Raw genomic sequence first — 26,672 nt, forward strand, 5'->3', positions numbered from 1 at the left:
GAGAGGATGTAGATGAAGATGAAATGGGAGATAAGATACTGCGTGAAGAGTTTGACAGAGCACTGAAAGACCTGAGTCGAAACAAGGCCCTGGGAGTAGACAACATTCCATTAGAACTACTGACAGCCTTGGGAGAACCAGTCCTGACAAAACTCTACCATCTGGTGAGCAAGATGTATGAGACAAGTGAAATTCCATCATACTTAAAGAAGAATATAATAATTCCAATCCCAAAGAAAGCAGGTGTTGACAGATGTGAAAATGACCGAACTATCAGATTAATAAGTCACGGCTGCAAAATACTAACGCGAATTCTTTACAGACAAATGGAAAAACTAGTAGAAGCCGACCTTGGGGAAGATCAGTTTGGATCCCTTAGAAATATTGGAACACATGGGGCAAAACTGACCCTACGACCTATCTCAGAAGCTAGATTAAGGAAAGGCAAACCTACGTTTCTAGCATTTGTAGACTTAGAGAAAGCTTTTGACAATGTTGACTGGAATACTCTCTTTCAAATTCTGAGGGTGGCAGGGGTAAAATACAGGGAGCGTAAGGCTATTTACAATTTGTATAGAAACCAAATGCCAGTTATAAGAGTCAAGGGCATGAAAGGTTAGCAGTGGTTCGGAAGGGAGTGAGACAGGGTTGTAGCCTCTCCCCGATGTTATTCAATCTGTACATTGAGCAAGCAGTGAAGGAAACAAAAGAAAAATTCGGAGTAGGTATTAAAATTCATGGAGAAGAAATAAAACCTTTTGAGGTTCGCCGATGATATTGTAATTCTGTCAGAGACTGCAAAGGACTTGGAAAAGCAGTTGAACGGAATGGACAGTGTCTTGAAAGGAGGGTATAAGATGAACATCAATGAAAGCAAAACAAGGATAATGGAATGTAGTCGAATTAAATCAGCTGATGCTGAGGGAATTAGATTAGGAAATGAGACACTTAAAGTAGTAAAAGAGTTTTGCTATTTGGGGAGCAAAATAACTGATGATGGTTGAAGTAGAGAGGATATAAAATGTAGACTGGCAATACCAAGGAAAGCGTTTCTGAAGAAGAGAAATTTGTTAACATAGAGAATAGATTTAAGTGTCAGGAAGTCGTTTCTGAAAATATTTTTATGGAGTGTAGCCATGTATGGAAGTGAAACATGGACGATAAATAGTTCAGACAAGAAGAGAATAGAAGCTTTCAAAATGTGGTGCTACAGAAGAATGGTGAAGATTAGATGGGTAGATCACATAACTAATGAGGAGGTATTGAATAGAATTTGGGAGAAAAAAAGTTTGTGGCACAACTTGACTAGAAGAAGGGATCGGTTGGTAGGACATGTTCTGAGGCATCAAGGGATCACCAATTTAGTATTGGAGGGCAGCGTGTAGGGTAAAAATCATAGAGGGAGACCAAGAGATAAATGCACCAAGCAGATTCAGAAGGATGTAGGTTGCAGTAGGTACTGGGAGATGAAAAAGCTTGCACAGGATAGAGTAGCATGGAGAGTGGCATCAAACCAGTCTCAGGACTGAAGACCACAAAAATGAGAGTGTGATAAAGGATAACTGGAGTGATTAAGGCTTTTTTTTTTGGGGGGGGGGGAGGAGGAGACAGAGAGGAAAGTGATAAAGACAAAAAGTTGTAGAATAAACAAAGTTTTTTTTCCCTGTTGGTAGGTCCCATATTAGTCTTGGTGTGTCACAGCTCTGTGGGGAAGTCTCTTTCTGTACAGTGTACTTTGGATACTGAAGATGAAGTTTTATGGGGAGACAAAATCTTCATAGGCACAGATTTCATTCTTTCGTTTTGATATAAATATTACAGGTGGAGATTGTGACCCATGAGATAGTGAATTGTGCCATTCTTGGGTTTTGTCTGATTACATTTTTACAAGAAGGCAAAAAACACTGCTCTGGCTGGAGAAATCTTTTTATTTAAATCAAGACCAGTTTCACGCCAGTTTAGGTGTGAAGAAGGCGCAAGGGTGGGAAGGTAATAACCACGTCTCTCGCTTCCTATCACAATACTTTATTCATAATCAACTGTACAGCATGGGGTACAGATGGGAACTGATTCCCGGAAGTCAACCTACAAAGAACATCAATCGAAGATACTATACACGTATCATGTTTTGGCGTATCGATCCGTGTGTCGACGCCACATAGCCCCCCCCCCCCCCCCTTCAGTATGGAGTGCATACCCGTGGGTGGGGGGGTTGGGGGGGTTGATAGTCTAAGTTGGTTACAATGCGTTCCTCCGCATCTAACGGCACGGGCCGTGTGGGAGGAGAGCGTGGAGCAAATCCTGGGATGTTGATTTCGAAGTCGTGAAGCGACGTCGGCGGTCGAAGTCGTCGGCCGGTGCGGGAGCGCTGGTGTGGAAGGGCGTCGTCGGCGGGGAACCTGATGATCACCTTTCCACTCGGCCTAACGTAAGCACTTAGTTTACCACACGTAGCACTTCGAGGGATTTTGAAACGCTTCACTACACGTTGCGACACACCACCTAACGGGTCACACGAATCGTCACACGCAAGCAGCACTGACGCAGTATCACCACTAACGACAACAGACAATCCACAAATGTCATCAGGATGAACGTTGGTAGAGAGCTCGTAAGTGGCGCCTGCTAATGGTGAGGTATGCTGAGCCGGTGGGGTGGGGAAACTGTGGCACAGCGAAGGCGGAGTGCTGTGAGTAGAGAGGGGTGTGTCTGTGTGGGCGTGGGATGGTAGGGTCTGGGTGGGCACGGCGGGAGCCTGCATGCTACACCTGTTAGAAGAGCGGTGCGGTGTGCTGTCGCATGAAGACGGGACTGTTATATTAGAGTCCTGGGAGCCGGGGACTGGGCTATGGGAGCCGGGGGGTGAAAAACCCCGGAAAGAGTGTGGGCTCATTGATGGGACTTGTGCAGGCGTTAGTGTACTTGGATCATGAGCGAAGGAAGAGGGCCGAGGACGGCCGGAGGGTGTGGTCTCTTCACCGGTAGGCGAGATAGGAGAAAATTCAACGTGAGCTGGTTTAACCCTGTTGAGGGAGAGGGTAGTTACTGTGCCCTTAATTACAATGTCCATCGTGTTACTTGTTTGTTTGACGACTCTGAACGGACCTGTGTAAGGGGGCTGTAACGGGGCTCTTACAGTGTCGTCCCGAAGGAACACAAAGTCGCACGTGTTGAGCGCCTTGGGGACATATACGAGCGGAGGAGTGTGGCTGGAAGGGGATGGGGGTTGAAGCTTGTTACAGTGTAACCTCACCTGTTCTACTAGGGAGGGCAGTTCAGAGGGTTTGGCGACTGGAGTAGGAGCAACAAGTTCACCTGGCAGTGTAAGGGACTGACCGTAGACAAACTCCGCGACTGTGCCTTTAAGGTCTTCTTTGAAGGTGGTCCGCAAACCGAGTAAGACGAATGGTAGGGCTTCTGTCCAAAGGGGGCCATGGCAACGTAGGGCCGTCTTAAGTGTCCTATGCCACCGTTCCACAAGGCCATTGCTTTGAGGGTGGTACGCTGTGGAATGAATCTTCTTGATGCCGCACAGTCTACATAGTTCTGAAAACAAGGCCGACTCAAACTGACGGCCTTGGTCGGTTGTCAAGTAAATAGGGCAGCCGAAACGTGAAAGCCAAGTGTCTATGAAAGTTCGTGCCACTGATTCAGATGTAATATTAGTTAGCGGGGCAGCTTCCACCCAGCGGGTGGTTCTGTCTATGACAGATAGCACGTATCTGTAACCCTCAGAGGGGGTGAGGGGGCCCACCAAGTCGATGTGAACGTGCTGGAAACGACTGGGAGGAGCAGTGAAGCTGCCTAGTGGGGGCGATGTGTGCTGCGAAACCTTATTCCTTTGGCACGGAATGCAGGCACGGGCCCATGCTTGGCAGTCCCGCCGCATGTCGTGCCAGACAAAGCGCTCTGCAACGAGCCTGGTAGAGGCCCTCACTCCCGGGTGAGCTAGGTTGTGTAATTTGTCGAACACTTGCCTCTGCAGAGGTTTGGGTATGAAGGGGCGCAGTGTACCAGTTGACTCGTCGCACCAAACCTCACCTATGACACCTGGGAAGGTGGACCGTACCGGTTTGAGTGATGAGCTGCTATCAGAAATGAGGTCCATGGTATCCGTATCGGCAGTCTGCAGCTGAGGCAAGTTAGATAGGTCTATCAGGATTGTGACAGCACCAACACGGGACAAAAAATCTGCGACCACATTATCCGCACCCTTGATGTATCGTATGTCGGAGGTAAATTGCAATATATAGTCTAAATGACGGAAGCGTCTAGGCGGAGGGTCGGCCGGAGGGTTCTTTACAGCAGCGACCAAAGGTTTATGGTCTGTTAATATGTAGAAGTCCCTGCCCTCGACCTCGGCGCGAAATTTTTTAACGGCCTCGTAGACGGCCAAGAGCTCCCTGTCAAAGACTGAGCTTCTTAGAAAAGAACTGCAAAGGGGAGGCAGTATCTCCGACGGTTTGGCTGAGGACTGCGCCAACTGCGGTATCACTGGCGTCTGCAGTTATGAACAATGTAGCGTCCGGATGTGGGTGGGCAACAGTCACTGCATTGGCTAGTAGGTGCTTCAGCTTGTCAAAAGCTTGTTCCATGGCGGGGGTCCAGGGAACTGGACGGATACCAGTTGTATTTTTGCCAGCAAGGGCGTCTGTTAGGGGAGCCTGAACCTCAGCTGCGGCTGGCAAATTCTTCCTATAATAGTTGACTGTTCCAACGAACCTGCGTAGTTCTCTGAATGTGTGAGGGCGTGGCAAGTCCAAAACAGGTTTGATTTTATCCTCGGGAGGAGTGAGGCCCTTAGCTGACACTATGTAGCCTAAGAATCTTACCGAAGTCTGGTGCAACTGGAGCTTCTTATTATTTAGTTCAACACCAGCAGCGGTAAGGGTGTCTTTAACAATCTGCAAGTGTTCCTTGTTCTTTTGCAAGGTGGGACTGAAGATTAGAATATCGTCCAGGTACACAAAACAAAAATCCAAATGAAACACCACCTCGTTTATGAATCTCTGCCAAGTTTGTGCGGCGTTGCGGAGGCCAAAGGGCATGAATCGGTACTGGAAAGGGCCGAAAGGTGTTGTAACAGCTGTTTTCTCGATATCCTCTGGAGCTATCGGAATTTGGTGATATGCCCTCTTACAGTGCACTACTGAGAAATACTTGGCGCTTGCCAGAGCATGGTTAAAATCTGCGACGTTAGGAACTGGGTACTTGTCTATGATAGTCCGTGAGTTCAACTTAGTATAGTCGCCGACCATACGCCAGGTGCCGTCGCTTTTTGTGACGAAGTGGATAGGCGACGCCCAGCATCCGGCAGATGGTTCAATCACACCAGCCGTTAAGAGCTCGTCTATTTGTTCGCGAGCCACTTTCATTAATTCTGGCTTGATACGGTGTGGGCGGCAAGAGATAGGCGGTCCGTTTAGCAAGCGAAGTTTGTGGGCGGTTCCGTTGGTAACCACGGCAACGCACGACGCTGTGCGAGAGGCGTCTGCCTGTGGCGTAGTGCGCGCGGCGGCCGCTAGGCTGGGTTGTGGCGCGGACGGCGAAAGTTTGTATGAATGCCAACTGTTGGTTAGCTGGGAGTTGCCAACAAGTGAGCTACGCGAAACAAGGTTGGTACACTGTGTACTAGTAACCGAGGGTGCCGCTGTCGAGCTTGGTGGCGCTAGCAGGCGCGAATGAACAGCTGGTGGCAGTCTGTCAAAAACGTTAACCTGCGCCGTGGAAGTTAGCTGCCTGAACGAGGAAGGAGATGAATCAGCACTCGGATTTACACGGTTCGGGCTGGCGGGAGCGCGGAAACTGCACAGTTTATGCGGTATACTGTCACAAATGCACTCGGGTGCGAGAACACTGTAGTTGCACTGACTAACCTTGTGTGCCGCCGATGCGTCGTCTGCTGCAAGCCGCTGCCGTGCTGAAGATAACTCGTTACTTAAGTCGTTGAGGTGAAAACCTAACTCCAGTTGTTCCAGACGCAGGCGTGTAGACTCAACACGCTCCGTGAGCCACTTATTGGTCCATGACAGGAGCTCGGGGGAGGGGTTGTTACACTTCCTAGCCAGGCGGACCTGTTTTGTGATAGTATTCGCACACGGCAAGGCACACGGGATGTGTTTCTGCTTAGGATAGTAGAACACTGTGTTTTTGACGAGGTCAGGCCACAGTTTGTGGTGTCGTAGGAAGTCTATTCCCACAATGGGCTCGCTGATGTCAGCCACCAGGAAGGACCACTGCAGGTTGCACTCAGGCGAGAGGGACACTGTATACAAAGTAGAACCCGAGCACGACAAATTAGATGAGTTCACCGCACGTAGGACAGTTTTTTGTGGTCGGATCTTGTCAGTAGCGAGACGGGGTGGAAGTAGGGAAACATCTGCGCCCGTGTCGATGAGAAAGTTTGTGCCCAAGTTCCGGTCGCGGACATAGACGCGCCCTTTCGAAGCATTAGCGTTGGACACAGAATGGAGCGTGGGACGGCGCCCGTTGCTTACCTCGCAGGAGGTGGTGCCGCTGCCTACCTGCGATTGAAGATTGGGTATGAGCACGGCGGTTTACAATTGCGTGCTTGTTCCCCGAATCTTGCGTGGAAGAAACAGTATTTATGGGGGGACGCCTGCTCGTGCGAATGGTCAGGCGGCGGCGGCCCAGAATCTTCTGCTGGGTCAGATGCACTGTTGTTTCGCGGGCTTGAAGTTGCCGGTAGTGCTGCGAGCTTGACTGACTTAGGTTTCGTAGGGCGTCCATGTTGGGATCCGGGCTGTGGTTGGAAACTGCCAGACTGTTGGGCACGGCGTTCACGTTGTAGAGCGGAGTAAGCTCGGTCGGCAGTGCGCAAGCGTCCGCTGTTAGGTCTATCTTTGTAGGCGGAGATAGCGGTTTGAACAGACAGAGGCAGCTTTTCCGTCCAAATCTCGGTGAGTGTGTCGTCTGGCATGTCGCGTTCACCGACGAGAAGTCGAAGACATCGCCACAGTTGAGACAGAGACCTGTCGCCGAGGCGTTCTTCATAGACGAGCTGCCGAACGTTTTCTCTTCTTGTCTTCGAGACACGTTCCAGTATTGTTTGTTTTGCTGTAACGTATTTCTCGTTCGGAGGAGGTGACTTAACCAAGTCGTAAATTAAGTCGACGCGGTCGTGGAGGTGGTTCATGAGACATGTGAAACGAGCGTTGTCATCGAGTGCACAGACACTGAAAGTTTGCTCCAGGTTGAACCAGAACTCCGGGTAAGCAGGTTTAAAAGCTGGAAGTTTCGGTAGGTTAGACAAACCGGAGGTTGAAGCGTGCTGACGGCCGCTCGCGCACGCAGGAGTAGGCAAGTCAAAGTTAACTTGGCGTCGTGGAGGCAGTAGAGAGGAAGCTGATGTGCCGGCTGTGTTGGCAGTTCCTGTAGGAGAAGCGAAGTCCCTTAGCACGAACCCCGGCGCGGAGCGAAGTGGGACCGATTGCTGTGGCGGAAGGCCAAAGTTGTTCGACAGGTTGTGATGCCATTGATCTTCAACGTCTGCAGCGAAATTGTCCATCACGGAGTCACTGATGAGGTTGCTGGGGCCTGACGCACTCAAATTAATGCACTGATGAACACTCGGAGTAACGGACTGGCGAGTGTCATTCACGTAGCGTGCAGCAGGCGCGGAGTGATACACACGTGGAGCTTGCACATTCGAACAGGCACATTATGAAAACTATGCTCCCCTATATTTACAGCACTTGCATTAACGTTCGGCACCCGTGTATAAAGGCTTCTAGCACTGCTATGCGGCGAAAACTGGATTACTTCGGGGCTGACAAAGCCGGAGTCGGAAACCGCTGGCGGCATGTTCAAAACAACTGCACCTGACGAGGTTCCTGGGTTCTCGAGGCTGTAGGACTGTGGATATTCACGTCGGATGCCGAACACAGCTTGCGTGCTCGAGCCTACTTGCTTTTGCTGGTGAAAACCGGGCGGCGGCGGCGTGTTGTAAAGGGCCATTGTGTAATGAACAGAGGTCCACGTGGAACACAGAAGCCGGCGCGGTAGTCACTTTTAACTCGAAATTCGAAAGTTGGGGTCACCACTGAGGAAGGCGCAAGGGTGGGAAGGTAATAACCACGTCTCTCGCTTCCTATCACAATACTTTATTCATAATCAACTGTACAGCACGGGGTACAGATGGGAACTGATTCCCGGAAGTCAACCTACAAAGAACATCAATCGAAGATACTATACACGTATCATGTTTTGGCGTATCGATCCGTGTGTCGACGCCACAGGTGCGTCGTCAGGTAATCTAAGCAGGGATAAGAAAGGAAGTATTTTACAATCTCTCTCTTTTTATACTAGCTAAGTAAATATTGTTAAATGGAGTAGCATAGTCCTGTGCAATAGGTACTTACATAAACTGTGTCAACAACATTATTTTACACAATTCTGAAGCCTCTCCCCAATACTCTGTGAGGTTAGTGTTGTTTAGTTCTCAGATGCTTTATGATGTAGTGTACTCTGTAATCTTGCTGTTTTTCTTCCACCCACCAGATCTCAGTTGTTTATTAATCATTATCAGACTTACGACTTCACATCAGTTGACGTGGCACACTGGGGCCACTATATTGTGTCATGGTATTCTACCAATATGTCTAAAATGTGAATCCCAGGCATTGGCAGTAGTACTTTTACTGGGGTACTTTCAGAACTTCTGATAAGCCCTGGGAACATACCTTTTCACTAACTGTAAGGTAATCTGGTGCTACTTAGTTACCATATTTACTTGAATCTAAGCTGCACCTGAAATTTGAGACTCGAATTTCAAGCGGAGGGAAAAGTTTTAGACGACACCTCCAAATCGAAACAAAGTTGGTCCTACGTAATATGAGACACAATTTTAGTCGAATAAATGACGATACAGCTACACTAGTTTGGTTCGAGTCGTAAGCTTAGCAGTTAAGCCTTACCAGGCAGCCATTGCTATGCGTCAGGTGCTCCGTCCGTATTTATACGGGTACCCTTCCTTTTTCACGTGCTTCGTCTGGTTTGAATTGATTGCTTATTTTTCTTTGATCTGATAAGTGCCGTTCTCTTTGTTATAGGTGTTTACGTCACTCTCAGCTGAAAATGCAGAGAGAGAGAGAGAGAGAGAGAGAGAGAGAGAGAGAGAGAGCGAGGAATCGTCTCATTAGCGAAACAATGGCGAGAGACTGCTATTTGTTGTCACTTACACTGCTGCTTTCTTTGATAATGATCAACAAATAATAGGCTGTATATGGTAGATGATGTTCTGAATGAGAGTTTAGTGAAAATTATTCTCCGCTTGAAAATCTTTGCAGACGCCTCTTTAGTGCGTTATATTCTGCACAGAAATTAGTGTCATCTTAGATTTAAAAATCTAGTCAATTGCCGTGCTTCAATTCTGACTGTATCACTATTAGGCATAAGAATAATACGAATATAAACATGACATGATATGTATATTCTTCTGCGCGTGCTGTTGTCTCACTCTAGTTTCGTAGTTTATTAGGCAGATAGGATTTAAGTGAGATAGCAAACACGAAAGAATACATGGCAAAATGTTAATATTCGTATTATTCTTATGGTGAAAAGAATACTGCGTGTGATTCACAATTCATAAAAGTTCCTATTAGCAACCATCTCTTCTCACAGGTAGGAAAAAATTCAGAACGTAGAGTTGTCACATTGACGAACATCCCAAACAGTCTTGCCAGTCGAATTTTCGTAGTACATTGAAATGCTGCTACATTTGAAGATGAAAAGTATGGAATTTGTATTTACTTCGTTGGATAATGTATGAAAATGCAGTGGTCGAAACTCGGGGAGGAGAAAAAAAAGCTTGTCTTCCACCGTCTTTTTTAATTTTTTTATTTAATCAGAGGTTTTGGCACCAGTATTTATCTTTGTGCCTGCAAAGCATGCCTGTGTAGCGCTACATATATTCGATGGAAGAAGTTAGTTGTGGCGGCACCTACCAACATTTTTCAGAACTTTTGCTTACTTTGCACTCGATTCTAAGCCGCAGGCGGTTTTTTGGATTACAAAAGTCGGAAAAAAAGTGCGGCTTGGATTCGAGTAAATACGGTATTGTGCCCAAATACTGACCATGATAACATTCAGGTAAGTCCCAGCTACCTGCAGTAGCCTTGTGCACATTTTTGCTGCTATTCTGTTCTCCAGTCTTTGTTAGTTCGGAAAGGTCAAGATATTGTATAACAACCTAGTAGGATTGTCAGATTCCTGTTGTGTGGTAATGTCCTCTTAAGCATTAGATGTGTAGTTTTATGAGCAGCAGTTTTTTTAGGTTATTACATATGCACCACTGCTAATTTTGAGCAAGGTATAACAATTGTTAAGATAGTAATGTTATGTTTGTGAGAGTGTAGCTCGAATCCTCACCCAGTGAGAGAGATTTAAGTTTCCTTGGTTTCACTAAATATCTGATTTCAACTCTTCTTCCTGTTCAATTAAGTTATATTCCCTCTCCAGTTGTCTTGTCATTGGTGGGACTTCTACCCCAACATTCCTCCCATTCTTTAACCAAGCCCTGGAGGCTGTATATTGTCTGCTTGTGGCACCACCACCTTTCTACAGAGGTATTTTACCAATGTGGCAGGGGTTGGGACTGATCATGGCTTAGGGAAGGACTGGGATATTATGTAGGTTGGGTGGGCAGTGGAATACCACTTTAGGAAGGGCAGGAAGGATTGTGAGTAGACTGTCCCTCACAACTGAGCATGATGGTACTCTAAACGCTGGCAAAGAACATTGTTCATTTGTTCCAGTACAGGATGATATTGGGTGATGAGAGATTAGTGGTGTATCAGACTATGGAATGGAAAATCGTTCGCAGACTGGGTTTGGGGGATAGTGCTTTTCAGCAATGCTCCTAGTGAGACTATGACCGTACTGGGCCAGGGAATTCTTGAATTCTCATCACTGCAGATGCATTGTCCACAGAATGGCAATATTATAAGGGATGATGCCTGCCAAAACGCAGATCTGTTAATGGTTAGTGGCCTTCATATGGAAAGAAGTATGGATGGAACAAAGCATAAAACATTACATTTTTGATCTTTTTGCAAGGTGTATATTTTGATCTTTTAAAATACTTATTTACGGCAGTTCCTGTGCTTTCAATGTTGCAAGCTTTTTTATTTATTTTCTTCATATTTTTTGTTGATCAATTTGAGTCCAGAAAGGAATAGTGTTGAATCATTCTATTTTAATTACCACGAAGCACTTCAGGCAACATGGGCAGTGATGGCCCACATCCCTCTTGTTCAACTGACTCAGTGCTGTGATAGTGTTGACAGCACGAGGATGTGAAAAGCTGCTGGAATTTCTTTAATTGTCTTATGATTGAGTCTTTGTTTTTGTGCTGTTTGATCCCCCTGACTTCCCCAACACTTTTGAAATATGCATTTTAATTATTGGTCAATTGAAAACTAGAATACAACAGTGCAGACACCAGTTTCCAACAGCTTCATGTACTCTGTGCAGAAACTTCTTTGATTTCAGAGTATAAAGTGTGTCTTAAGTAGTTCCTCTCTCATAATGAAGGTATAATGCAGCAGAATGGATTGAAATTGAGACGTAAAATGTTATGTCAGTTGTCTTTTACATTCTTCGTACTTTGTTTTCTGTATTGTTCTGTATCCAGACTAAGTCGTGGATAAAACAGGTGGTAGACTTTCAGTTTATTGGTAGAATACTGCAAGGAAGGAACGAACATTGAGTTTAATGTCCTGTCAACATCGAGGTCATTAGAGATGAAGCACATGCTCAGATTGTGTCAAGAATGGGGAAGGAAATCGGCCGTGCCCTTTGAAAGGAACCATCCCAACATTTGCCTGGAGGGATTTAGGGAAATCACAGAAAACCTAAATCTGGAAGGCCAGGCAAGGGTTTGAACCATAGTCCTCCCAAATCTGAGTCCCATATGCTAACCACTGTGCCACCTCACTCTGTACAGTACTGGTACAATACTGGAGAAGTGCAATCAACCTACAAAGGAAATTGCTTACAATCACTTGTGCAACCCATTCTAGAATATTGCTTAAGTGTGTGGAACCTGTACCAAATAGGACTAACGGGGGATATTGAACATATACAGATAATGGTAGCACAAGTGGTCACTGGTTTGTTTGGCCTGTGGGAGAGTGTCACGGAGATGCTGAAGAAACTCAAGTGGCAAACTGTTGAAGGTAGATGTAATCTATTCCAAGAAAGCCTACTAAAAGAGTTTCAAGAACCAGCTTTAAACGGTGACTCTAGGAATGTGCTACAACCCTCTATGTATCACTCACCTACAGATTGCGAGGACAAAATTAGATGAATTACAAAACACACAGGCATTTAAACAATTATTCTTCCCACACTCCATATGTGAATGAAATGGGAAGAAACCCTAATAGCTGGTACAGTTGACTGTACCATTGTACATTGGACTGTACCACTGCCATGCGTTCAGTGGTAGATCACATTTGAAACTACCTGTTGTAAGAATAAAACTAGAGATTTTCATGGCTAAGTAAAATCCAATAAAGCTTCTCTACAGGTTTAATGAATGACCTAATATGCAGAATACAAAATATGAATCAGTTCTGTAAGTAACATTGTGTTTTCATGTTTACATGAGAATGACTAAAATTTAAGTGGTGATAATTTTTATTTGTTTATTTGCTAATCATTGTCACAATTGATATGTTCGGTTTTTCTCTAAATACTTCGGCATGCTCTACACACTTTTACCAGGAAGTCAGAAGCTTGAACATTCATTGTTCACAAAAAGTGTGGGGTACATCCTCAACCAGTTGAGCACACACTCCTTGATGTCTTCATTGTTTACAAATCGTTTCCCTCCAAGTGATTCTTTAATGGATGCAAACAGTAAATAGTCAGGCGGGACTGTAGGGAGGGTGTTAAGGGTTTCTTAGTGGATGCCCTCCACATTCTCCTTGTCAAATTTGTGGTGTGGAGCTTAGTATTGTAATGGAGAAGGGTGACATCTGCACGTACCTCAACTTTTGTTTCTGTCAGTGGCATTTTCTCACATAAACATAAACAACTGGTGGTAGTAAGCTGCATTCACCAATGTCATTCAAGAAGAGAATCAGTGAGTTACACAGTAGTAAAAGAAATGCAGCCATAAGAACTTTTCCATATGATCTTTATTGGGTACCACTCTTTACTTGTCATTTTGGGTTCTGGTGCATAATGAAGGTCCCGTGTGTCATCATGTGACAGTACACTTCAAAAAATCCTCCCCTTCTTGCCGTAACCAATTCAGAAGTCTCACAGATCTCCAACTTGACCTGATTTACTGTTCTGTTAACAAATTTGGAACTCATTGAGCTCTGATTTTTCTAAAGCCAAGCTGTTCACTGTTAATGATCTGAGCACTCCCAGTGCTGATACCTACTTTTGCTGTGATTTCTTCAACAGTGTACCAGCAGCGATCACCTTCAGTAAGCTATCAAACAGCACAGATGTTGTCATTTGTGATACTTGATCCTAGATATCTCTGAGGGTTTAACCCGTCATAGGTTTAAAATTTTGTGGTAATACATTGTGAAATGTGTGTTGGTTCACCTTCTTTATTTCTTCGTTGAAGTAGAATTTGAGTTGCGAAACAGTTACCAATCTCACCCTATAACAAAAGATACTAACTAGGAATAGTCAAAATAAATTAGAAAATCAATTACGTACATAAAACTAAGCACAAAATTAGATCTTGTGTTATATTATTTAAAACTGAGGGCCGATCTTTCTCTTTTTAAAAAATGCAGATTATACTCACAGATGTTAATGGTAATTAATTCAAAAATGAATTTTAAGGAGGCAGATGGCATAACAAGAGGAGAAGTAAAAATATCCCAGCTTCCTTTGTCACAGACAGAGGTATCTCTTGTTCACTCATGGCTGTACTAAGCCCAGCACATGGCTGTACTGAGGCCATAATAGAGTGCAGCAGCAAACCGAGCCTGTTTCCCCTTTCTGACCTTCAGCCCTCCACTCCACCATCCTTCTCGGAACTGCTTGTACGATACATTGGAGCAATTGCTGTTTATATTTAAGTCATCTCCATATATCGGTTCTCAAGAAGACTCTGTGACCTAGAATTATGAATTCTATATAGGCCCTTTAGTGCTTCAACTATGTTTGTTGTATTGTTGACTGCCATTACAAAGGGAGGGGTAAGTCAAGTGCCTAAATTTTTTGTTTAGTAATTGTAGGAGAGAAATTCAACGCCACGATAACGTCCAGCTAGCAATGTACTGTAGGGTTAGGAGACAATATTTGTTACAAAATAGGATGGAAGTAAGGGGGTTGGACAGAAATATGGCAACACCAAAAACATGACAAACTGCAATGCCTAATATGGTTTAGGAAAAGCACCCATCTCAGAATGGATAAATACTGGTCTTGTCTTGTTTGGTTTTCAAGGGCATCTTGTACCATTCTTCCTGCAAAATAGTGGCAAGTTCAGGTAACAACAATAGAGGCAGGTAACGATCACGCACTCTCTCTGCAAAGTAGACTACAAAGATTCGATGATATTGAGATCTGGTGACTGTGTGGTCAGGGGAGATGTGTCAATAATTGATCCTTGTACTCACATGAAAGTCCTGGACAATGTGAGCTGTGTGAACAGGAGCCCTGTCGCCTTGGAACACAGCATCACCCCTGCACAACCAACATTGTATCGAGGAATGGACCTCATCAGCCAAAACAGTCACATAATCCTTGGCAGTAATGTGACCTTGCAGAGCAATTGGGGGGGGGGGGGGGCGGCATGGAAAACCACAATATGGCTGCCTAAATCATCACCGAACCCTGCCATGTTCCACTGTTGGGACAAAAACGCAGCCAGAAGTTTGAGTTAGTGTGAAACAAGACCCATTTGCCCACATGAATTTCTTCCGTGGCTCCATAGTCCATGTTTTGTGGCTTCAGCACCACGTTTTCTTGTTACGGGTATTTGTATCATCATGTGTGGTTTTGGACTTCCAGCTTGCTGTGCATGTGTAGCTTTTTTCTTGCTGTTTTGGTGCTGAGTGTTCATGAGTGTGACATTCAGTTCTGCAGTGACTGTTGCAGATGTTATCCTCATATTTTTCGTCTGAACCCTCTTCAGCGACTGTCCATCACGTTCTCTCATCGCACTTTGGTCTGTGTTGTGACTTTCCCTGTATGCGGTATAAATCTGTGGGACATTGCCTCTCAAAACACCAGATACATTGACTGCCTTGGCCACAGAAGCACCCTCCATACGAGCACCAACAACCTGCTCACAGTTATCTTAACTTGCTCCAACATAATGCCCCCCCCTGTGGGTTCGGGGGTAAGAATAGGCCCACGGTATTCCTGCCTGTCGTAAGAGGCGACTAAAAGGAGTCTCAAACGTTTCGGCCTTATGTGATGGTCCCCTACCGGGTTTGACCTCCATCTTCTAAATTCTTCCGAAGAGCGAGCTGATTGGGGAAGGGCGCCTTACAAGGTGCGATGTGTCCATCGCTCATTACCATCTCTAGCTTGGTTGGTCGTCGTCGCATAGCTGTCCCGCCCACTCACCATCTCTAGGGCGTGGCTTTGTTCTTGGGTGCGGTTTTTGCAGTCTGCTCTGCTGTGTCACTTTATGCGCCAATGACGATCATGGACTACATTTCACCTGAAATCCAGCACGGTAGCCAGTCCGTTGTGGTGGGGCCGCCATGTACCCTGTCGGTTGTAGCCCCCTGACAACACAGGGATCGCTCTACTGATGCCTGCGCCGTTAACTCCCCGCGTATGCCAAGGAGTAGATGCCTGTCTCCTTGGGGCATCGGGACTCCCGGCAATGGCCATCCCGCCAGGTGGTCGTTGCTGAGGCTGGGTGGCGCCCGTGGGGAGGGCCCTTGGTCGGAGTAGGTGGCATCAGGGCGGATGACCCGCGATGAAGCGTGGTACATCATCTCTTGCTGGCGGCCAGCCGCCAGCAGTCTCTAAGCGTTCTCGGCCTCAATACAACGCTCAGGCATATGATCCACAATCGTTCCCCTCCCTGGCCACACCATGGGAGGAACGAAAGGCTACGGTTGGCAGCGAACCTTATTCACCTCGCTATTTAGTCTGTACACGAGTCGATGGGGAATCGTTTATGGTGACCAAGCCTCAGTTTTTTGTCGAGCACTTGGAGGACAAGTTTGGGGAGGTGGAGGGCTTGTCCAAAATGCGCTCTGGGGCAGTATTGATCAAAACGGCATCCTCTGCACAGTCACGGCGGTTACTCGCTTGTGACAAGTTGGGGGATGTTTCCGTCACGATCACACCCCATAAGAGTCTCAACATGGTCCAGGGCATTATATTCCATAGGGACCTACTCTTGCAGTCAGACGACGAGCTACGCGCCAATTTAGAACGGCGGGGTGTTCACTTCGTCCGGCGCGTCCATCGGGGTCCGAGGGATAATCAGGTAGCCACCGGTGCCTTCATCTTGGCCTTCGAGGGTGACGTCCTACCCGAAAAGGTCAAGGTGATGGTCTACCGATGTGATGTGAAGCCCTATATCCCTCCCCCGATGAGGTGTTTCAAATGCTGGAAGTTCGGCCACATGTCATCTCGGTGTACTTCCAGCATGACATGCAGAGACTGTGGACGCCCTTCACATCCTAATACTGCATGTGCGCAACCTCCCATCTGTGTGAACTGTGGCGAACACCATTCCCCTTGCTCGCCAGACTGCAAGGTTCTACTGAAAGAACGAAGGATCATGGAATATAAGGCCCTGGACCGCATGACCTATACTGAGGCTAAGCGGAAATACGAGAGGCTACATCCTGTGGCTCTGACCAGCTCCTATGCCACCGCTGCCAAAACAGTAGTTTTGTCATCTGCTGCACCGATTCCACTGAACACTCTGAGCCGGAATACTACACCTGCCCCCTTGATGGTGGGGGGCACTTCCCCATCTGTTGCTCCTGCACCACCTACCTCAGGAGCAACGACCCCCCAACCATCGGGGACACAAGTCCCCAACTCTAAGCCGGAGAAGCGTCCGACTTCTTCGGCGACTCTCTCTCGCAAGGGATCCCTCGGGTCCCTCCCTTCCCAGGTTTCCACCTCTGGGAAGGGTGACGTCAGCCAATGGCTGAAAAGCAGGCCAGCGGCTGGTCGCAGGGCTTCCCGCTCCTCCTCCGTCCCGGAGACTGACTCGGTGGAGCCCTCCCAGCCAGTAAAGCCCAAGGAGCAGAGAGAGAAGACGAAGAAGAAGGCCTCTAAGGCCAAGGAACGCGCGGTGGCATCCACCCCACCGCTCCATACAGGCTCTGCGTCTGAGGATGGGGTGGAGATCCTGGCGTCCGCTGAGGACCTGGATCTCGCCATACCCTCAGACGCCAAGGACGCCGATTGTACTGGTCCTCGATCGGTGACAGCAGGTGACCCAGTGACGTGATCTGCCTCCTCGGTCCCTTCACGCCTATTTCGCCCATGGACAAAGTGATTCTCCAGTGGAACTGCAGCGGTTTTTTCCACCACCTTGCTGAGCTCCGCCAACTCGTCAGCAGTCACCCTTTCTTCTGCATTGCCCTCCAGGAAACGTGGTTTCCGGCAATGCGGACCCCTGCCCTACGAGGGTATCGGGGTTATTATAAGAACCGGGCAGCTTATGAGAGGGTGTCTGGTGGAGTCTGCGTCTACGTCCTTAACTCTATCTACAGCGAGTGTGTGCCTCTTCATACACCCTTAGAGGCTGTCGCTGTAAGGATGTGGACGCCTCAGCCTATTACTGTCTGCAATTTGTACCTTCCGCCGGATGGTGATGTCTCTCGTCATGTGTTGGCTGCATTGATAGGACAACTGCCGCCTCCCTTTGTGTTGCTGGGCGACTTTAACGCCCATAACCCCTTGTGGGGTAGCGCCGCGATTACTGGCCGGGGCAGAGATGTCGAGACTCTTCTGTCACAGCTTGACCTCTGCCTTTTAAACACGGGAGAGGCGACCCACTTTAGTGCGGTCCATGGCTCGTTTTCGGCCATTGACCTTTCTATTTGCAGCCCCGGACTTTCACCATCCATCCACTGGAGGGTCCATGACGACTTATGTGGTAGTGACCATTTCCCCATCTTTCTGTCACTGCCACAGCGTCACTCTTCTGAACGCCCCTCCAGATGGGGTCTGAATAAGGCTGATTGGGACTTATTTACATCTGTCGCAGTGATCGCACCTCCTTCCACTGATCCGATTGATGCGGTGGTTCAGTCGGTCACCACCAGCATCGTTTCTGCGGCGGCATCTGCGATTCCCTGTACATCCGGGTCACCTCGGCGGAGGACTGTGCCGTGGTGGTCGCCCGAGATCGCAGAGGCGATTCGAGATCGCCGGCGGGCTCTTCAGCGCCATAAGCGGCACCCGTCGTTGGAGACCCTCATTGCTTTTAAACAGTTCCGCGCCCGAGCCCGACGCCTTATTCGCCAACGGAAGCAGGAGTGCTGGGAACGTTATGTTTCCACCATTGGCATCCGCACCTCTGCATCGCAGGTTTGGGCCAAGATTCGGCGACTCCAAGGCTATCGGCCACCTGTCTCTGTCCCTGGGCTTTCGCTGAATGGAGCAGTGTGCACCGACTCCGACAAGATTGCGGACCGGTTAGCAGAGCATTTTGCTCAGTGTTCCGCGTCAACGAACTACCCGTTGGCCTTCCGCTCCCGGAAAGAGCGGTTGGAAAGTCGGAGGCTTTCCTTTCACACGCGCCACGCGGAGTCGTACAATGCTCCTTTCAGCGAATGGGAATTCCAGAGCGCACTTTCTGCTTGCCCTGATACGGCTCCTGGACCAGACCGCATTCACAGCCAGATGCTGAAACACCTCTCAGTGCCTTGCCAGCGACGCCTCCTAGATCTTTTCAATCGCGTCTGGGTCGAGGGTGTTTTCCCGTCTCAATGGCGGGAAAGCATAGTCCTCCCCGTATTGAAACCTGGCAAGAACCCGCTGGAGGTGGACAGCTATCGCCCCATAAGCCTCACCAACGTTCCTTGCAAGTTGCTGGAACGTATGGTGAGCCGGAGGTTGAGTTGGCTCCTCGAGTCTCGGGGCCTTCTGGCTCCGTCTCAGGGTGGGTTCCGTAAAGGCCGCTCTGCCGTCGATAATCTGGTCTCCCTGGAGTCTGCCATCCGTACAGCCTTTGCGCGCCGCCAACATCTGGTTGCCGTCTTCTTCGACATGCGGAAGGCATACGATACGACTTGGCGCCATCACATCCTGGCCACACTTCATGGGTGGGGCCTTAGGGGCCCGCTCCCGATTTTTATTCAGAATTTTCTTTCGTATCGTTCCTTCCGCGTGCAAGTAGCTGCGTTGCATAGTTCCTCCCGGGTCCAGGAGAACGGGGTCCCACAGGGGTCTGTCCTCAGTGTGTCCCTGTTTTTAATTGCCATCAATGGGCTCGTTGAGGCGGTGGGGTCGTCCGTCGCGGCTTCTTTATATGCGGACGACTTCTGCCTATATTACAGCTCCAGTGGCATCGCCGCTGCTGAACGGCAGCTGCAAGGTGCCATCCGCAAGGCGCAGTCATGGGCTGTAGCGCACGGCTTCCAGTTTTCGGCCGCGAAGACCTGCGTTATGCATTTCTGCCGGCGTCGCACGGTTCACCCTGAGCCGCGCCTTTACCTTGACGGTGAACCGCTTGCTGTGGTCGCGACGCATCGGTTCTTGGGACTGGTGTTCGATACCCGGTTGACTTGGCTGCCCCATATTAGGCAGCTGAAGCAAACATGCTGGCGGCACTTAAACGCTCTCCGTTGCTTAAGCCACACCAGGTGGGGTGCCGACCGGTCCACCCTCCTCCACCTATATCAAGCGCTGATCCAGTCCCGCCTTGATTATGGGTGTGTGGCGTACGGTTCTGCCTCGCCTTCAGCATTGCGATTGCTGGATCCCATACACCACTGCGGGATCCGCCTCGCCACGGGAGCGTTCCGGACAAGCCCCGTCGACAGCATACTTGTGGAGGCTGGTGTCCCTCCATTGCAGTTCCGGCGTGACCGCCTTCTGGCCGCCTATGCCGCGCACGTTTATAGCATGCCAGGGCATCCCAACTACCGTCTCCTGTTCCCGCACTCGATCGTCCATGTTCCAGACAGGCGGCCCCGGTCAGGATGTCCCATTGCAGTTCGCCTCCGGGTCCTTCTCCGTGGCCTTGACCTTTTTCCTCTGCCGCCTGTTTTCCGGGCCAATCTCCGTCTGCCCCCGTGGAGTGTGCCCCGACCGTGCCTTCGGCTCGACTTGGCACAGGGTCCGAAGGTCTCAGTGCCTCCGGAGGCCCTCCGCCGCCGCTTTCTTTCCATCCTGGCCGAGTTTCCGAACGCGGCGGTGGCCTACACCGACGGTTCGGTGGTCTCTGGTCACACTGGTTACGCTCTCACTCTACGGGATTATTGTGAGCAACGGTCATTGGCAGCTGGCTCCAGTGTATACACTGCCGAGTTGGTTGCCATCTATCGTGCCCTAGAGTTTCTCCGCTCCCGCTCAGGTGAGTCCTTTGTCATCTGTAGTGACTCCCTGAGCGGTTTACGAGCTCTTGACCAGTGTTTCCCTCGTTCCCGTCTGGTGATGGCCATCCAGGAGTCCCTCCATACTCTCGTCCGTTGCGGCCGCTCTGTCACCTTTGTTTGGTCCCCGGGTCACGTCGGCATCCCGGGTAACGAGCGGGTTGACGAACTGGCGAAACAGGCGGTCAGTTCCCCGGCCATGGAGATCGGTCTTTTAGAGAGTGACGTCCGATCCGTATTGCGGCAGAAGGTCCTTGCTGCTTGGCGTGATGAGTGGCGCACCCTGCCCTCTCCCAACAAACTTCGGGCAGTCAAGGAGACAACCAGTGTGTGGCGCTCCTCCATGCGGGGGTCTCGCAAGGACGCTGTCGTCCTCTGCCGGCTCCGCATAGGACATACCCGGCTCACGCACGCGTATCTCTTGTGCCGTGACGACCCGCCTCTCTGTCGCTGCGGATTGGCCCTGACCGTGGTACACGTCTTACTAGACTGCCCACTTTTAACTGCCCTCAGGCAGACGTTCGCGCTGCCTGATACACTCCCTGCTCTTTTAACCGATGACTCTACTATGGCTGACTTAGTTCTCCGTTTTATTCGAGCAGGGGGTTTTTATCATTCAATATGAGAGTCCCTTTTTATTTTTTTTAGTGTCGACTGTGGCTTTTGGCCTGGGGTTTTAGTTTGTGGTGTTTTAATGTGTCCCTTGGTTGTTGGCCTTTCCAGTTTTATTTTCATGGTCGGCCAATGACCGTCGCACTCTGTGTGTCTTTTAATCTCTTTTCTCTGGTCTTCGTCTATGTCTTTCTTGTACTGTGTCGTCCCTTGTCGTCTCCGTTATGTGTTTATTGCTTGTTGGACTTTTCTTCGTGTATTGTTATGGTCGTGGAACAAGGGACCGATGACCTAAGTAGTCTGGTCCCTTTAACCCCCACAAACCAACCAACCAACCAACATAATGCACTCACAATACACAGAACAGTGTTCTGCCCATGACCGACTCTTGCAATGTATTGAGGATATTTCGCACATGCCATGCATTGTCAAACGCAGCAGCGCAACCTGCAGGCTCGGTTAGTATCTGCATCTGTGTTCAGGCATGTATTTCTTATGTTTCCATATTTTTGTCTCAATGCTGGCTCTGTGTGTGTGTGTGTGTGTGTGTGTGTGTGTGTGTGTGTGTGTGTGTGTCCTTTTTCCACAAATTATCTTTTAACTCGGACATTACTGTAAAAAAACAGGCAGAAGAGTTGAAACAATTTAATCTTTTGATGATTTATTTTCCTCCACCATTGTGTATCGCAAGCCAATAACATTTTACTACGAATACTGGTATCTTCCTAGTACCACGAAGGAAACAGCCTGCAGCAGGACTAGGTAAGTGTGATTTTGGATGCTTGGAGAATGTATGAAGAAAAATGCATCAGTTGTGCTAGTAGTTATAGAGTGAGTAACTGTGGTTCGTGGAATGCCCAGGTGTTCAGGCCGTTTACTATTATGTACTGTGTAAGATCTGGCTTTGATAGGATAATGTGGAATCCTTTATTGGAATTACATTTCAGACATAATCCATTGTAGTGGAGAATTTCATTTTGGGGGCATTTCCACCTCAACCACTTTGTAACTACTTTTAATAGTTACTATAGTTCTTCAGTGCATCTCCATTTTCAGAAGAGAAGTCCATGTGGTTGGCACAGCAGATACAGCTGATAACTGATGCTGGAGAGCTACATCCTCTCTTTTGCATTAATTGGATTTAGGCCCTTTGAAAGTGAAGAGGGGACGAATTAATCTCCGTCATTTATATATTTCTTTTACTTTCTGTTCAGTGATGGCGTCACCACTAATGTGAAATACACTCAAGAAATGAAATGATTTTTCAGGTGGTGAACTGATGTGGGAGTACAAATTGGAAGAGAATGCCACAGAGATCAATGGCCCTCACACCACATCTCAGATGCTGCAGTGGATTAAAAGTGGGCATTTTAAAGGTGATGTGTGGGTACGCAAGTGTGGCCAGGATGGACAATTTTACACTTCGAGGCGGGTGGACTTTGAACTGTATCTATAATAGTTCCTTGTATAACACAGTACAGAATTTTATTAGTTCAAACACTGTTACGTAATCAGTCACGAAGTTCATTGCATAGGCTTTAATGTATTACTACATTTAGTAAACAGCAGTGGGTTTTTAATTACTGTATACTTATTTTTTCGTTTCTGACACACTGAGTAAAGTACTGTGAAGATGACCAATTCAGGTTACACTGAATTTTTTGCGATCATGAAACAGATTGATATTGTTTCATAAAATTATGGAAAACTTCTGTTTTCTGTTGAGTTAATGTAATTACTGTATATAGGGAGACTATATATAATTTTATTGTGTAAAGTAAAAATATCCTGTATGCATTTTACTGTGGGACAAGGAAAACCCTCGGTCTCGTGATTGATAATTGTATGACTGATTTGATTGTGTATTTACAAAATGTACATTAAGCTACATTACAGCTGATTTTTGTCTTCTAAATATAAGTTTTGCAACAGTCAGAGAAATTAATTAAAATTCTTGTGCTGCTTAATGAAACCTGTAGGGTATGATTTGAAATTATGATACACTGAAATGTATGATAGTAACAGAAAATTGAATGATTGCAGTTATCTTACTATAATTAGAAACCATTTAATAGGTAGCTGTACATTGTTACTCAATTAAATGTTTTATTGTGCATTGTGCCTGCCTTTCTAATGTCATGTTTCTGATGTGGTAATGTTATTTCCTTTACTGCCATATCCATGCTGTGATGACTGTGATATTATGCACGACACTATGTAGTGAGACACAATTGTTGATGATACAAGCAGATTCTATCATATTTGTATGGGACTTATTCTTCAAAAGCTAATTAAATGAATGAAGATCTAGAAATACTCCTGCTTGTGACCTGCCTCTTACTCCTTGCTTTTCAGAAAATATTTTAGGCACTTATTGTGTACAATACACTTGAGTCACTTGTGAAATAAACAGGCGTTTGCTAATGTTGGATGGGAATTATTTCCTTTTGTCAGTAAAAGAGTACCAAGTTGGTGGGTAGACACAACTCAGATTTCTTTGAAACCATGTTAGTTTTAGTTTTTCAGTTTGTTAACTTGATAAAGCAAGATTTGCAAATGTGCACAGCATTTTTTAAAACATGTCATGTGTGCAGAACCACAGCGAAAAAGTAACAAACAGCAAGAAATTTATGCCACATTTGAAGGATTTTATATTTGTACCAATATTAATGCTTCAAACCAGAAAGTGATATTTTGTGAAGAATTTGTGTAGTCCTACCAAGTGACACACTACCCTAGCTTTCAGAAATGTTGGTTCCTTCCTTGGCAAGGAGAGAAGGATGTGTTGGGGAATGTTGAAAAGGGGACACATCACCCAAATCATACGATGAGAAAGACTCATCTCTACATGGAACGTACGTGCAGTTGCAAATATTGACGAGTCTGAAACTTGAACCTGGGTTTCCCACTTATCGCAAGTGGCCACCTTACCATTGGGCTATTCAAGCACAACTCACAGGCATACCTAAACTTCCATATGCCATCAACCATGTGTCTATGACCTGCACTTGTACATTCATTATGTATATTCCTGTATGGCGGAGACATTTTAATCTAAAGTCACTTGCCCATTATTGATGAATAAATATGATATTGTAGTGCCTGTGTGGTTCAGGAGTGCAATACAAAGTTCCTTCGGATATGCATGCACGTTCTGAACTACACAGGCACTACAATTTCGTATTTGTCCATCAATAATGGGCAAGTGACTATCAATCAAAATGTGTCCCCCATGCAGGAATATACATAATGAATGTACGAGTGCAGGTCGTAGACACATGGGTGACGGCATATGAAGTTTGGGTCTTACCATGAGTCATGCTCGGACAGCCTAATGGTAAGGTGACTGCTCATGGGTAACTGGGAAATACTGATACAAGTCCCAGTCCAGCACACATTTCCATTGTCATGATTCCATTATACCACTAATGTTTTGTCAATATTTGCAGCTAAGAATACATCTCAAGTGTTTCTTAATGGCTATAGTAACTGCAGTGCTTGTTCCTTCAGTCTGAAGGAACTTTGCATCCTACTTCTGAACACAGGCACTGCATTATTGTAAGGCTCGGGGTCCTTTCATCCTGGACACTTGGTGACATGCCTTTCCTTTTCAACTTGTCATTGTTTAACAATGCCAGAATTTGAAAGCATCAACATATTTGGTTGATCAAAATTGCTGTGCTGTAGCCATAGTAGGATATAACGTTGGTGCATTTTATAATTTTTGATTCAGGACCCGAAAATGTAGTATCTGTTTTTGGTGAAATAACTAGGGTGGTTTGAAAAGTTTTTGATACAGAATAGAAATAAAGTACTTACATCACTGAAACTTTTTTTTAATTTTTCAGTGTAGTCTCCTTGTAGATTAATGCACTTGATCCAATGTTCCAGTACCTTGATCCCATCTCGAAAATGAGTTTCCTCCAGGCCTGTAAAATAGTTGTAAACTCCGTCTATCAATTCTTTGTTTGAAGTGAATCTTTGTCCACCAATAAAAAAAAAAAATTCAGTCTTGGGAAGAGATGGAAGTCTGATGGAGCCATATCAGGTGAATAAAGCGGGTGTGACAACAATTAATACCTTAGTTAGTGGAATTTTGCTATGGCGATGGCATATGTGTGCAGGCGCCCATTGTCTTGATGGAAGATGACTTTCTTCCTTGCTAAACCTGGCCTTTTTCGTGTAGCTTTTATTGCAATTTGGCCAGGAGGTTAGCATAGTATTCTCCAGTAATTGTTCACTCAGTGGAGAGATAATGTACGAACAGAATCCCCTTCACATCCCAGAACACTGATGCCAAGACCTTTCCCGCCAAAGTAATTGTCTTTGCTTTCTTTGGTGGCAGAGAATCAGCATGTTTCCACTACTTTGACTGCTGTTTTATCTCTGGGGTATAGTAGGGCACTCAAGTTTCATCTGTGGTCACAAACCGGTGCAGAAAAGCTTTTTCGTTTCTCCTAAAACAGGCCAAACATTGTTCTGATATGTTCATTCTCATGTATTTTTGATCCACTGTTAAGAGTTGGGGTGCCCATCTTGCAGATAAGTTTTTTGTTTATTTTATAATGTGATGTACCCTATACCCATCTGGCAAGCATGAGCAATTTCGTGCACTTTCAATCGGTGATCCTCCATGACCATTTTGTGAACTTTTGCAATGATTTCTGGAGTAATGACACATCTTGGCCAACCACTGTGTGGATCATCATCTAAATTCTCCCAACCAAATTTAAATTCATTTGTCCACTTGGCAACAGTGGAATATAAAGGAACACATTCCCCCAGTGTATTTTGGAAATCGGCTTGAATATCCTTTGCTTTCATACCTTTCTTCGTGGCGATTCCAAGAACTTTTCAAACCATCCTTATTGAATCTAACTTTTTTGTTTTTCAATGATTAGAAGTACAAATTAAAAAGGTTGTCATGCTATGTGCCTGAAGATAAAGCCTTAGTGCATTGAAATTGACTCTTTATACATAAAAGAAAAATGGTGATTGGGAGCTTCTTGACTGTAATATCTGCTTTTGTAAAACTTTAACAGAATTTTTTTTCCCCATAGTTTCTTCTAGCTCTGTTTAAGCTTTCAACAAATGACTGATTATGTTGAGAGTCAACAGCAATTTCATCCATCTTGGTAGGTGTGGCGTCAGTGTAGCAGATTGCTAACCGAAGGGTCCCTGGTTTGATTCCTACCTGGGTTGGAGATTTTCTCTGCTCAGCAACTAGGTGTTGACCTTATCTTCGTACCGTCATAACTGACATGGAAATTGCCTGCACAGTGTCACTGACAAGTCTAAGCCTCTGTAACTTCGTACCAGCGTTTGACTTGACCCTAATGAATGCTCTGAATTGTCATAACACGCTGTTGTTTCGTCTTTCCATGGTAAAGATGGCTGTATGACCCAAAAGCCAATACTTATAACATTGAAAAAGAAACCTCATTTTCACGCTGCTGAAGAAAGTGCTTTTCTGATTTAAGGTGTTTCTCAACATTATTTTTCTTTCCTCATCCAAGTCAGTAATTACAAAATTGGCAG

At 46.6% G+C, this 26,672-nt stretch overlaps 1 protein-coding gene across 1 annotated transcript in view; it reads left to right on the plus strand.

Annotated features, from left to right (window-relative positions):
* Nucleotides 1-23,559, plus strand: part of LOC126284571 (CD2 antigen cytoplasmic tail-binding protein 2 homolog) — an 88,504-nt gene extending 64,945 nt beyond the window's left edge. Inside the window, exon 7 of the mRNA XM_049983589.1 lies at nucleotides 22,403-23,559. Coding sequence (XP_049839546.1) covers nucleotides 22,403-22,590 — 188 coding nt within the window. The 3' untranslated portion in view covers nucleotides 22,591-23,559. The remainder of the gene's footprint in view (nucleotides 1-22,402) is intronic.
* Nucleotides 23,560-26,672: the final 3,113 nt, after the last annotated feature.

This window comes from Schistocerca gregaria, chromosome 8 (assembly GCF_023897955.1).
Source record: "Schistocerca gregaria isolate iqSchGreg1 chromosome 8, iqSchGreg1.2, whole genome shotgun sequence".
Classification (NCBI taxonomy): Eukaryota; Metazoa; Arthropoda; class Insecta; order Orthoptera; family Acrididae; genus Schistocerca; species Schistocerca gregaria.